Source organism: Pimephales promelas, chromosome 14, assembly GCF_988280905.1.
Source record: "Pimephales promelas chromosome 14, fPimPro1.hap1.1, whole genome shotgun sequence".
In the NCBI taxonomy this organism is placed as follows: domain Eukaryota; kingdom Metazoa; phylum Chordata; class Actinopteri; order Cypriniformes; family Leuciscidae; genus Pimephales; species Pimephales promelas.
Window position 1 is genome coordinate 2,325,001 of NC_142782.1, and position 12,828 is coordinate 2,337,828.

General features: G+C 36.5%; 1 protein-coding gene across 1 annotated transcript in view; it reads right to left on the reverse strand.

Moving 5' to 3' along the window:
- ccn1l2 (cellular communication network factor 1, like 2) overlaps positions 1 to 2,884 on the reverse strand; it is a 13,534-nt gene extending 10,650 nt beyond the window's left edge. The window contains exon 1 of the mRNA XM_039674632.2: positions 2,192 to 2,884. Coding sequence (XP_039530566.2) covers positions 2,192 to 2,272 — 81 coding nt within the window. The 5' untranslated portion in view covers positions 2,273 to 2,884. The remainder of the gene's footprint in view (positions 1 to 2,191) is intronic.
- Positions 2,885 to 12,828: the final 9,944 nt, after the last annotated feature.

Sequence of the window (12,828 nt, forward strand, 5' to 3'; positions counted from 1 at the left end):
CCTAACAGTCTACTGACATGTGAAACTCGAAATATTAGAATATCCATTTATTTTCAGTAATTCAACTTAAAAGGTGAAACTAATATATTATATAGACTCATTACATGCAAAGTGAGATATTTCAAGCATTTATTTGTCATAATTGAGATGATTATGACTTACAACTTATGAAAACACCAAATTCAAAAATAGAATAATAATCATCACAATTATAACAAATAAAGGCTTGGAATATCTCACTTTGCATGTAATGAGTCTATATAATATATTAGTTTCACCTTTTAAGTTGAATTACTGAAATATATTAACACATATATTAAATTGAAATATATTAACACAATGCAAATTTGCATGATATTCAAATTTTTCGAGTTTCGCCTAGTTGCAAAGTTACTTAAAATGAGTAGAAAGTGGACTATCGAAATATAGTGTATCACTCACTTCATTACATGAAGATCCGCAGCCGGTTGCATATAAGATCTAGCATGACCCACTAATAGTTAAGGGGTAATCAGACTTACTTTTTGCTATCAGATTAAGCCAATCTACATTTTTATGGACATTATAGCTGCTTTAAAAAAGGTATGAACAGTCTTAAAGAAAAACAAACTGATGTCTAACGGAGCGAGCAGAAGGCTTTCACTGGGATGTGATGTAGGAATTGTTTCTGTAAGTGTGTATGAGAGCCGTGGCTCGGCTGTGTTTATATAAAACACTCACTTAGGTGTCTGTGGCGCCGCTGTTACTGGCAGGAGCTATTTGTATTCCTGATACAAACTAGTCTCAAAATGGCATGCTTATACTTTAAAAGTCAAAATAATAATAATAATAATGTTTCTGAAAGAAGTCTCTTCCGCTCACCAAAAATTCAATCACAAACAGTAATCTTGTGAAATATTATTGCAATAAAAAATACAGTTTTCTATGCGAATATAATAGTAAAGTGTAATTTATCCCTGCGACTTTCAGCATCATTATACAGAAATCACTCTAACATGATGATCTGATGATCAACAAACATTTATGATAATCAGTGTTGAAAACAGTTGCGCTGCTTCATAATATCGTGAAACCCATACATTTATTCAGAATTATTTGATGAATAAAGCGTTTTTGTAGATCAGTATTGTTTTTAAATAGAAATATTGGTAACACTTTACAATACGGATGCGTACTGAATTCATGTGTAACTAATGATTATCTAAGCTATTCAATAATGATTACCACACTAGGAAGTATTTTTTTTAACTAATATTGTTAATTAATATGTTAATTACCAGAATGAGTCAAAGCCTTGTATTTCAACTTCCAGATAAAATGACAGGTACACTAATATGCAGTAATACATGATTAATTACTTCATTGTTAGTGCAAATTCATGTGCAAATTACTATAATTACTAAATGACTAGTTAATAATGATGTGCCCCAACAAGTAAAGTCATAACATAATGATACCTTTGCAAATCATTAGCTAATGATTAATTAAAGCAGACAACTGGAAGTTGAAGTGCATAGCTTTGACTAATTGTGGTAATTAACACATTCATTTACACGGTTAGTTAATAAAATATGTTATTAAGGAATTAATACACAATGACACATTGAATTAATAGAAATTCATGTATTACTTAATCTATTAATCATATAGACTCTTTATTAGTTGCTGATGCAGTAATCATTAATTAATGGTTTAGTTCTTCATTACTCATACATTAACTCTGTGCATTAGTTAAGCATGAATTAATGCATATTAGTGCACCCGTATTGTAAAGTGTTCCAGAAATATTTAATACTATCATAAATGTCTTTACTGTCACTTTTTATCAATTTAATGCATCCTTGCCAAATAAAAGCATTTCTGACCCCAAGCTTTTGAACAGAAGTACATATTTCTACTTTAAAATAAATAAATAAATACAATCATATAAAATGTAGTCGGACATAAAAATACATGTTTACAATCTTCATATGTCATCACAAACTATTAGTTTTGAGAACGTCTGAGAAATAAATTTGGTTTATTTCGTTCTAAAGACAGAAATGAATAAGCATTAGGACGAATCAATAAACTGTTAGTAATTTTCCAAAAGATGCATTTTCTAGGATCACACAGCTATCAAACATGAACAGATTTCTTTTGCGATCTCGGTGAACGTCCGTGTGTAACATACAGGACAGGATCAACTCACCTCTCCTTCAGATGAGCACAAAACAAACAGAAACAATGTCCACATGACGGCCCGGGTCCTTCGATTCCTTTCAGAACGCATTTCCACACTTCACAAAATAAATAAAAAATATTAAAATCCCCAATGCAAAAAGCAGGTTTATCCTCTTTCTATCGGACTCCGAAGATCTCAGAGGGTGTCGTCCGGCTCGTCTATTTAAGTAAAACTAGTTTCTAAAAGTGCAGCAAGACTCAATCTCAGATGCCTCGTCAGTTTCACAGAGCATTTCCAAAGAGGCAGGACACCTTATAGTGAGAGAGAGAGAGAGAGAGAGAGAGAGAGAGAGAGCATCTGGATCAGAGCAGTGGGAGTGTGTCTTCATAATGAGGGATCCCTTATTTGTGTTGCCGGACCTCTAGGGAACAGGGTGTGAATGCAAAACTGCAAGGTCTCAGTAGTGTGGATTACAAATGACAACGAAATGACACAAAACCACCAAGACACTTAATACAGGCCTAACAAACACTTAAATATAGGGTGTTCACCTGACCACACAATCTAATTGGCCGTTTGTAGTGTGTTATGAAAGCAGGAGAAACATTGTTATAGTGGAACAATTGGGAAGGGAACTCCACCGCTTTCCGTTTGGATGGGAAGTCCTGATGCAGATGCGAAGGAAAATCCCCATAAACAACACAGCTCACACACACACACACACACTACATCATTGTCGTACATGAAAAGTGTTTTCTATTCATTCGCAGGAAGAGCTCTCCACTGGGCCTCGGGTTTGTGTTGTGAAACTCAGGAAGAGAAACATGGGAAAGTAAGATCTCCAGAGATCGCTTTAATTTTTCTTTGAATGTATTTATTTATTTAAAAGGGTAGTTCAGTTTTGAAAAAAACTTTTGCTGAAAATGTACTCTCCCCCATGTCATCCAAGATGTCCACGTCTTTCTTTCTTCAGTTGAAAAGAAATTAAGGTTTTTGATGAAAACATTCCAGGATTTTCTCCATATAATGGACTTCAATGGGGACCAAACGGTTCAAGGTCCAAATGAGAGTTTCAGTGCAAACTGCAAACTGTTCAAAGGGCTTTAAACGACACCAGACGATAAATAAGGGTCTTATCAAGCGAAACAAGCGGTCATTTAATAAATAAAGAACAAAGTTTAAGTTTTAGAAGCTCAAATGCTCGTCTTGCTCTGTTCTGTGATGCGCGTTCGTGACTCTCCTGTTTGAACTCGTTTATCAAAATGAACAAATCTTTTTTTCATGTCATTTGGTTCATTAAATGAACAAAACGAACGAATTGACTAGGAAAAAGATTTGTTCATTTTGATGAACGAGTTCAAACAGGAAACTTTTCGCTTGATAAGACCCTTATTCATCGTTTGGAGTCGTTTAAAGCCATTTGATCAGTTTGCAGTTTGTACTGAAAGTGTCTTATGGACCTTGAACCGTTTGGACCCCATTGAAGTCCATTATATGGAGAAAATCCTGGAATGTTTTCATCAAAAACCTTAATTTCTTTTCGACTGAAGAAAGAAAGACATGGACATCTTGGATGACATGGGGGCGAGTAAATTATCAGCAAAAGTTTTTTTCAAAACCAAACTACTCCTTTAATCTGAATCCGAAGAATATACACTTAAAAAGTGATCAGCAGAAGTTGTCAGAGCTTTAACGTAAAAAAATACGGTAAACATTTTACTCTGTAAATCCCAATGCTCAAAATAAGTAATTAGTTTGAGTAAGGCAAACTTAAAGCAAATTAGTTTTTATCAAAGTAACTTTTTTTGAGTATAGAGTTCAGAAAACTGACATATTTTAAGTAATCTGAATTTTTCATTGTTTTTTGATGAACTTGTTTCTTTTAATTGAGACAAACTTAAATTGGACTGAAACTCGTCTGGGATTTTATTTTCCCAGCATGCTTTGCCATATCACACGAAGGGGAGCGTAAATGCTCAAATTAACTGTTATGTTATCGAGTGGAGCATGAGCTTAGTTTAAAGGTGTGTTTCATATTTCAGTGCTGATTCAGCAATTGCTATGGCTATCAAACCATTGTGTAACGAATTAGCAAGTTAGCATTTAGTAGAATAGCTAAGATTCCACTACTAAAAATATTTAAATTGATATTCCATGATAATTTTAAGTAAAATCTATATGAGTTAGCTTTACTCAAATATTTCAAGTTAAGATCACGAATCACAAATCGTCCAGTTCTGCTTAGTTAAACTTTGAATTTTATATCTTAAAAATGTTGATGTTACTGATTGAATATATTTTGATGGTATACTAGATTTTCTACTCACTAAAAGTTACATCGGCATACGTCATTGGCCTTCCAGGCGAGAACAGATTCTGCAAATACAAGAGTGCGATATCCCAGTGTAACCCAGGTGTTTTCTGCCTTGTTTCCTCCTTCTCGCGGCTCCGCACTGCGTGCGCATTGTCGCGAAACTTCATGTCAGTATCGCGAGATTTGATCTGGAGTTGCGTCATTTTCCTTTAAATATGGCCGCGCGCTGTTTGGTGTGTGTGTGTGTGTGTGTGTGTGTGAGCCGCGAGTGTTGAGCTGCTGCAGGTAGGCATTTAGCCCTGTAAATATTTCATGCATTAGACTGCTGGTTTAACTGTTATGCCTGCTAATATTTTAGATGCCTCTACTATTCAGTTGACTGCTGTTTGAGTGACTTAATGATACAGGAACTGGTGAGTTGATTGTTTGTATTATATGGAGCTAATAGTGTATTGTATATATGGATTGGTTAGCCGGTGCTGGCGCTGGCTGTACTTGTTTATTTGTACTGAATTTGACTATATATTGTGCCTATTTATATGAACAATGCATCTTATCTTAACATTGATGTTGACTTATGAAGTGTCAATTACTCATTGATCTTGATGTATTTTGAAGCTATTATTGATATTGTTTATTTATAGGAGTACTCTTGTTGATTGTTAATTGATTTTATATTGCTATATGCAGTATTTAAATTGAATCATGTATTTGATCAAATGAATGAACTGGGATTATGATTGTGATTTGAAGACTTTATGGTATTATGATTATGGTGATATATTTGTGATACTTGGAACCATTGTTAATTAATTGGTCCTGTTTGTACAGGCCAGGTTCCGTGTATGGATGGCGAGCCGCTAGGCCCGAACTGATTCTGTGGAGTTTATCCATCTACCGGTGTGGTAGGAGGCGCTGCAGCTGCTTAATTGAAACATCTGCACACACCTTTGGACATTTTTACATCTGCACACACTTTCAGACCATATTTATTGAACTGATTTCATGGTCCATTCCATTATGGACTCAAGTGACTCCTGTTTTACAGATTGTGTGTTGTAACTGCTGTGGCTTCAAGTACTGCCTATTGAGTAGAGTGCTGATTGTTGTACGCTCATTAATAACTTTGAACTGAATACTACCTAGGTGCACATGTAAATATTGTATTGTTGTCTATTGTTAATTGTCTATATTTATGTAATAGAATTCACAACTGCACTGCAGCAATGAGTTTGTGTGTTCATTGAACTTCACCCTTTTCCTCTTTGAGCCGAACCAAGATTTTCTGATACTGGTCTACTATTGATATATCTATAATTGCAGCATTTATACATGCTACACCAGTCTATTAGTGAACCGACTGAATGGGAACTTTGCGACTCTAAACTCTTACCTGGGTGTGTAAACGCAGAGTTTGAGGCGTGTTGATCAGTATTTTAATTTGGTTGTTTTGGTGATAATCAGTGGAATAAAATATGTTTAAAAATTACAATTCATATTCAAACGAAGTGCAGTTGTGACTACTCTTGGATATGAAGAAGTTTCCTCATCAAGGAACCTGTATTGTAGAATCGATTCAACTGAGTCAACTCTCGATTCAGAATCAATTCTTCAGAAGCACCACGACTGCATCTTTAGACGATAAAACTATGAAACGTTTGGTGTATGTGTGATACACTGTCACTTGATGGTGGAGAAGCCGTTAGCAATGAAAATATAGATTGAAATTGATCAGATGTGGTTGAGTATATATTAAAACTGAATAAATGGCACAATAATCTCCAACTAAACTCAGTGTGGTGCGGGTTTAAACACTAGAATGAATCATATGAGAGGGTGAGAAATGTGAGCGAGTAACTTTGAGAGACAGGCGAGGAGCAGGAAGGAGGGGTACAGGTGTTTGCGTGTGTGTGTGTGTGTGTTTGTGTGAGTGTGTGTTTGTGCATGTGTGGTATGCACCACTCACACAGCTCTTTATGCAAATACCCAGACATAGCAATCACAAGAAAGGAGGGTCAGCTCAGTAGTAATTCTTGCTCTATTTGGGAGAGCCGAGTGTCGGCCTGGAGAGAAGAAGAAGAGAGAGAGGCGGCCAGAATTCCAGGGATTCCTGTCCCACAAAAGCAGGATATGTGCACTGGCTCTCTCACGCTGAATGATGGAGAGAAGAGGTCATTAACACCAGGAGAGAGAGAGAGAGAGCGAGCGAGCGAGCGAGGGTGTTGTGAACAGACATGGCCAAACCCCAGCCATTGTTATCGGACCAGTCAAACATTTCCAATGAAGAGGTCAAGTGGACAAGGTTATGCACTGCACACCTCCACAGGTTCAATAATATGCTCTCTATTGTCCAGATCTTAAGAAAATATCTGTACTGGGGCAGTCTAGAGCCCATAAACTAAGATAATGATCTGAGGAACCGAATCTCGCCAATTCAATTCAATTCAATTCGACTATTCTTTGTTAAACCTAAGAAACATTGATGGATCTTTATTTTGAGGACAACCTTTATGTTTAAAGAGATCCCTTGTGCAAAAAATGGTTGTCGGTATATAGTGAGCAGCACACTTTAACCATGTTTCAGACAATAGATCTATCAATTATGATAAAACTCTCTGTTGTCAATAATTTATCCTTTAAAACTCATCTTTGATCACCAGCGTTTTTTTTTTCCTTGAAAAAGAAAATTCCGCCTTAAAATAGCTTGAATGTAACTCGACACCCTTGCCTCATTTAGTATTCGCGCTCCCATAAATATGCAAATGAGCCCCGCCCCCACTAACTCACTCAGCTCAGAGATCGACTGGTTGACGATCACACGTTGATCTGATTGGTTACAAGGTGGTTTGTGATGTCAGAAACACCAGCGATTTCAAAGCGTGTTTTTGAGACTGTCTTTGGTTCACTGCAGTTTTAAGGAGGAAATACTCAGCAATGCTGTCCACTTATCAACTTACACATGGTGTGAACATATTAAAAACACCACACAGACACATAAACAACAATCTTGTAGCAAAATGCTAATTCTTGCTAGCAACATGCTAATATGTTAAATCATGCTAGCACTAAACTTTAGCCTCAAGTTAAATTTAAACTGCAACATTTTAATCACAATTAACATGTGATTAAGTGTCCAAAAACTTTACATTCAGTTCACACTCAAGTATATTCTTCTTAAGTATATTATATCCTTAACAAATACTCTTTTTGAAAGGATGCTGATGTACTCATTTATACACATCCTTGTGTCGTTTCAAGATCAGTGGAATGTAAAGAAAGATATTTTGAGAAATGTCCGTAATTTAGTATTTTTTCCCTTACAATGGAAGTTTGAAGAACTGTTTGGTTACCAATGTTCTTCAAAACATCTTTGTTTGGCCTTTCAGACGAGTTCCAATGTTGAAAGAAAGTTATTCTGGTTATAGGAACAACACAAGAGTGAGTAAATTATGACAGAACCTTCATTTTTGAGTGAACTATCCCCAAAATAACCAGTCCGATTAAAAAAAAAAAAATACCAAAAAAATCATCAGAATCCCAGACGGTCGGTCCCGATCCGGCCCACATCTGGTACACTTTGAATCCATATGTATGTGGATGTGGCCCGGATCTGGGCCAACACTATGAAGGCTTCATAATGTATATTTAATGACCAGAATATCATATTTGTGCATTATACGTGGGGTGCGCACCTGCAACCACTCAAACAACCCACTTTCTTCAGAAATGACAAACTCTTGTAATGTATGAACTAGAAACTGTGTTCCACAGAATTCTGTTTGTTCAGGCCAGTGTGCCTGTAAGTGTAAACACATCATTTGATGCCAAAGATGGATAAGAGGGTGCAGTGAGTCAGCCGGACGTTGGGTGTGTGAAGTGTGTTTGATGGAAGGCTTGTTTTTTCCAAAGCACTGTAATGGAATTTGTGCTTCAATGAATGACTGACTCACCGGGAGAAGCAAAACAGAGCGCGCGGATATGTTTACAGAGAGAGATATTATAGCAACGCTGACACATTATAAAGTCTGAAAAGAACCATCTGCAGGATTAGAAACACAATTAAGTCATGTTTTAAAGGGGTGGTATAATGCCCTTTTCACAAGATGCTAAATAAGTCCCCAGAATGTGTATGTGAAGGTTTAGCTAAAAATACCCCACAGAGCATATTAAAATAAAAAAAAAATTAAAATGAATTAAAATTGTCATTTTTTTTGAGGGTGAGCAAAAACACTTTGTGTCTGTCCCTTTAAATGCAAATGAGCTGCCGATCTCAACACAAAGGGCGGAGTTTCAACAGCTTTGGCCCAACGCAAATGACTTAGTACACTGTCGCATTTATAATTCCTATTTTGCACCCACGCAAAACGGGCTTTTCCCTCCACAGGCGCACACCGCTCCCTGGGCGGGTCGGCGCAAAAAGGAGGCGTGTTTCGGCGCAAACAATCCCTGGTGCTATTTTGCAGTTCCAGAAAACAATTGCGCCACTGACCAGAAAACACCTGGTCGAAACCGAATTCGCTTTTAAACATATAAAAGTGTACACGATTACACCTGGTTGTAATACTCTACTCCATCATTTGTGAATTTCTGATGGCAAGAAAACTTTTAACACAATTATCAGAATGTGTTTATAACGCATAGTTGTGTAATGTCATTGTGTGGTCTCATTTGTACGGAGGCATATTGCATTCACTTGAAGAAAAAAAATCTACTCTGTTTTTCTGAATTAACGAGTTAATTTTTCATGAGAAAAAAAATTTGCTCTGTTTTTCTGAATTAATGAGTTAATTTTTCATGAGAAAAAAAATTTGCTCTGTTTTTCTGAATTAATGAGTTAATTTTTCATGAGAAAAAAAATTTTGCTCTGTTTTTCTGAATTAATGAGTTAATTTTTAATGGAATTTTTTTTCCCTCTGTTTTTCTGAATTAACTCATTAATTCAGAAAAAACAGCAAAAATAAATTTTCTCATGAAAAATTAACTCATTAATTCAGAAAAACAGAGCAAATTTTTTTTCTCATGAAAAATTAACTCATTAATTCAGAAAAACAGAGCAAAAATTTTTTTCTCATGAAAAATTAACTCATTAATTCAGAAAAACAGAGCAAAAATTTTTTTCTCATGAAAAATTAACTCATTAATTCAGAAAAACAGAGCAAATTTTTTTTTCTCATGAAAGATTTACTCGTTAATTCAGAAAAACAGAGTAGATTTTTTTTCTTCAAGTGAATGCAATACGCCTCCGTACATTTGCATCAATAGCAAAAGAATAAAATCCATGATAGTGTTTGATTTTTCAAAAGAGGAGAACAAAACATTGAGACATTCAGAGATTGCTAATGTTGGTCAGAAGAGAGAAGGATGTCAAATTTGCTGATGTATTAGGCTATGTTTACACGGAAACGATTCTGAAGAGAAAACGCAGAAGTGGCGTTGCGCTATCACTTTTAATTCTGCGTTTAGACAAGCGTTTTGGGTGGGAAATCCGTGTGCATATGGTGACGCAAAAGTGTGTGAAATTCAATGTAGTATGCACTCCAGGTGGCTAGGTGGCGATGTGAAGCACTGCCACACAACAACACCAAGTCCGCTCGCCTGTGTACAACCTTCACTGTCAAGTAGACTTTTACATTTTTACCCTTTACACGGTAACGCGGCGGTGGAGCGTTTTTAAGATTTCCACTCTGGAGGGTGGTTTCACTTTTTTGCGTTTTTAAGCCCCCAAAACGCCGTTGCCGTGTAAACGAAAGGCACATCCGATAAATTATTTTTACGTTTTCACCCGCGAACGTTCTCGTGTAAACAGGGCCTTAGAGACACTCGTTCTCTGTAATTAAATGCCAAGGTAATAAATCACAAAGTATAGCTTTGCAAATGTGCGTACATTTTTTTGAACAAAAAACTTTGAACACCAAAATGACAATTAAGTTTTTTTCAGTGAAAAAAAACATCTTTGTCACTTAAAATATCTTGAATGTAACTCGACACCCTTGCCTCATTTAGTATACGCGGCTTTATGAATATGCAAAAGAGCCCCGCCTCCACTCACTCACTCAGAGATCCACTGATTGGCAATCACACGTTGATCTGATTGGTTGCAAAGTCATTTGTGACGTCAGAAACACCAGCGATTTCAAACCGTGTTTTTGAGTCTTTGGTTCACTGCAGTTTTAAGGAGGAAATACTCAGCAATGCTGTCCACTTATCAACTTACACATGGTGTGTCTTAAAGCCTATTAAAAACACCTTATAGACACATAAAGAACATTAAAAGCTGGATTTTCACCACAGGGAGACTTTAAGTGTTTTCTGGAAGACCTCATCCTGACCTCAAGAAATCACACAGAAGCTAGCCAATCAGATTACAGCTTGCTAGTTTGGCAGGTCTTGCCATTTTGTTGCGAAAGGAAGATCTGGATGTCGGGTTTGTCAGACCCTCTCGCTGAAGTTGATTCACTTCGCTGTAAGAATCCAGAAACCCAATTTCTTCATTCTACTGGTGAACCTGGCTGCGTACGCAGTGCTGAGCACACAGAAAATAAGGTAAACACAACAGTGTTTTCAAAGCGGGTAAAGTGTCGGGGTTTCTGAGGCAATGCGCTTTCACACAGACCTGGCTGTTTGAGGAGGAACGCAACGGGGAAAACCACATTCTCCTACAGAGCACAGCCTGTTGATTTCAAGAGGAAAAATGTTATCACAGAATGCAAACAAACACTGCTGAGAACACATCCCCACACAGGACACAGTGAACGCCTGACCTCATGCCCATATCTTTATCAAACTAACTAAATTCACAAGGCCCAGGGTATGTTTTATGGGTGAGCCCCCTCAAGACCCAATAAGTCGTCTGGCTACATCTACATGAATGAAAACAGCATGTTAATATTAAAGGGAACATATCATGAAATTCAGACTGTTTCCATGGTGAAGTGATGTATTCGGGGCCGGTGTCGCAAAGCTATTTTAGACCGGTCTATAGTGTTAGACAAGTCTAAAATGTGCTCATAGATTAGTCTAATGCAAGTTAGACTGTTTCAAAAAATAAAGACCGACTTAATTTAGACACCTTTTCCCCCAGGCTAACTTAAGGCCCGTACACACCGGGACGATTATCAGCGCGCGTTATTCGTCAGCGTTTTTCAATGCGTTTGTAGTGGCAGTGGCACCTATTGTGCGTTTAATTCTTCTGTACCACCTTTTGAAGTCAGTCTAATTGTAACCAGTAATTGAAACACAATCTTCTTTTTAAATGTTTACTTCTAAAACATAAAACAAAAACTGTTACATGGTACGCACGGTCAAAAAACTGTGTTGCTTCCAACGTCTCTAACTTCAAACTAAAACACATCCAATCACTTGCGTTATGACGTAGTGCGATCTGACTGGAAGCTCAAAATAATTAAATATAATCAGATCTAAATATACATTTTAAATACAATAATAAGTAAAATAATAATTCTAATAAATCTTCATGAAATATTTTCTTACTATTTTTTTACAAAATTATTATATCAGATGAACTAATCCATATGTGGCTCTTCCAGCGTTTTTGTGTGTTCACACCCAAGCGATTTTCGCTGACGATGAGCCGAGTGAACATGAAAAATCATTCCGTGACGCAAGATGGCGCCCATTTGCTCTGCAATACCACTCCATAACAGTTCTCTTTTATCAAGATGTTTGTAGTCGCTGTCGCGTTTGTCACATAGTTCTAGATATGTTCTAACACCAACGAGACCAGTAGCTCTACATTCATCTCTCCTCGTCTCATTTCTTCCTGGCTGTGTAGACCGTGATATCTGTAGACCATAGACATAATATACACATAGACGCCCTAATGGCCGCTTTGGAACGTTGCTGCGATACGTTAACGGGTCCGCCATTTTGCGGAGGTCAAGACTGCACTGTAATTAAATGTAAGAAACGAGTGAGCTGCATTTTTCTAGATAAAAACGTTTTTGGATAAGAATGGTGAAGACCCCAATACTGAGATATTTAAGTTTGCTCATTGTGGAAAAATAATTTTATGTGATTGACCAGATTTTAGCAATAACATTGATGATGGATCCTTTATGATAATGTTGTGGTGCAACTGGGCATACAGTGCAATGCAAATAGTAATTATAACATAAAGTGAGAAGTAATAGTAAATAGTTTAGTCAATAAAATAAACAAATAGTATACAGCAAATAAAATGGTAATGAATACTAGTATAATTATATAAGATAATGTATAGTTAGCAATAGAATAAGACATTTCAGCTAACGTTACAGAATTTACACACAAAAAAAATAAGTTAAATAGTGACATATATTTAATATTGAACTCTTTTTGTTAAATTTCAATG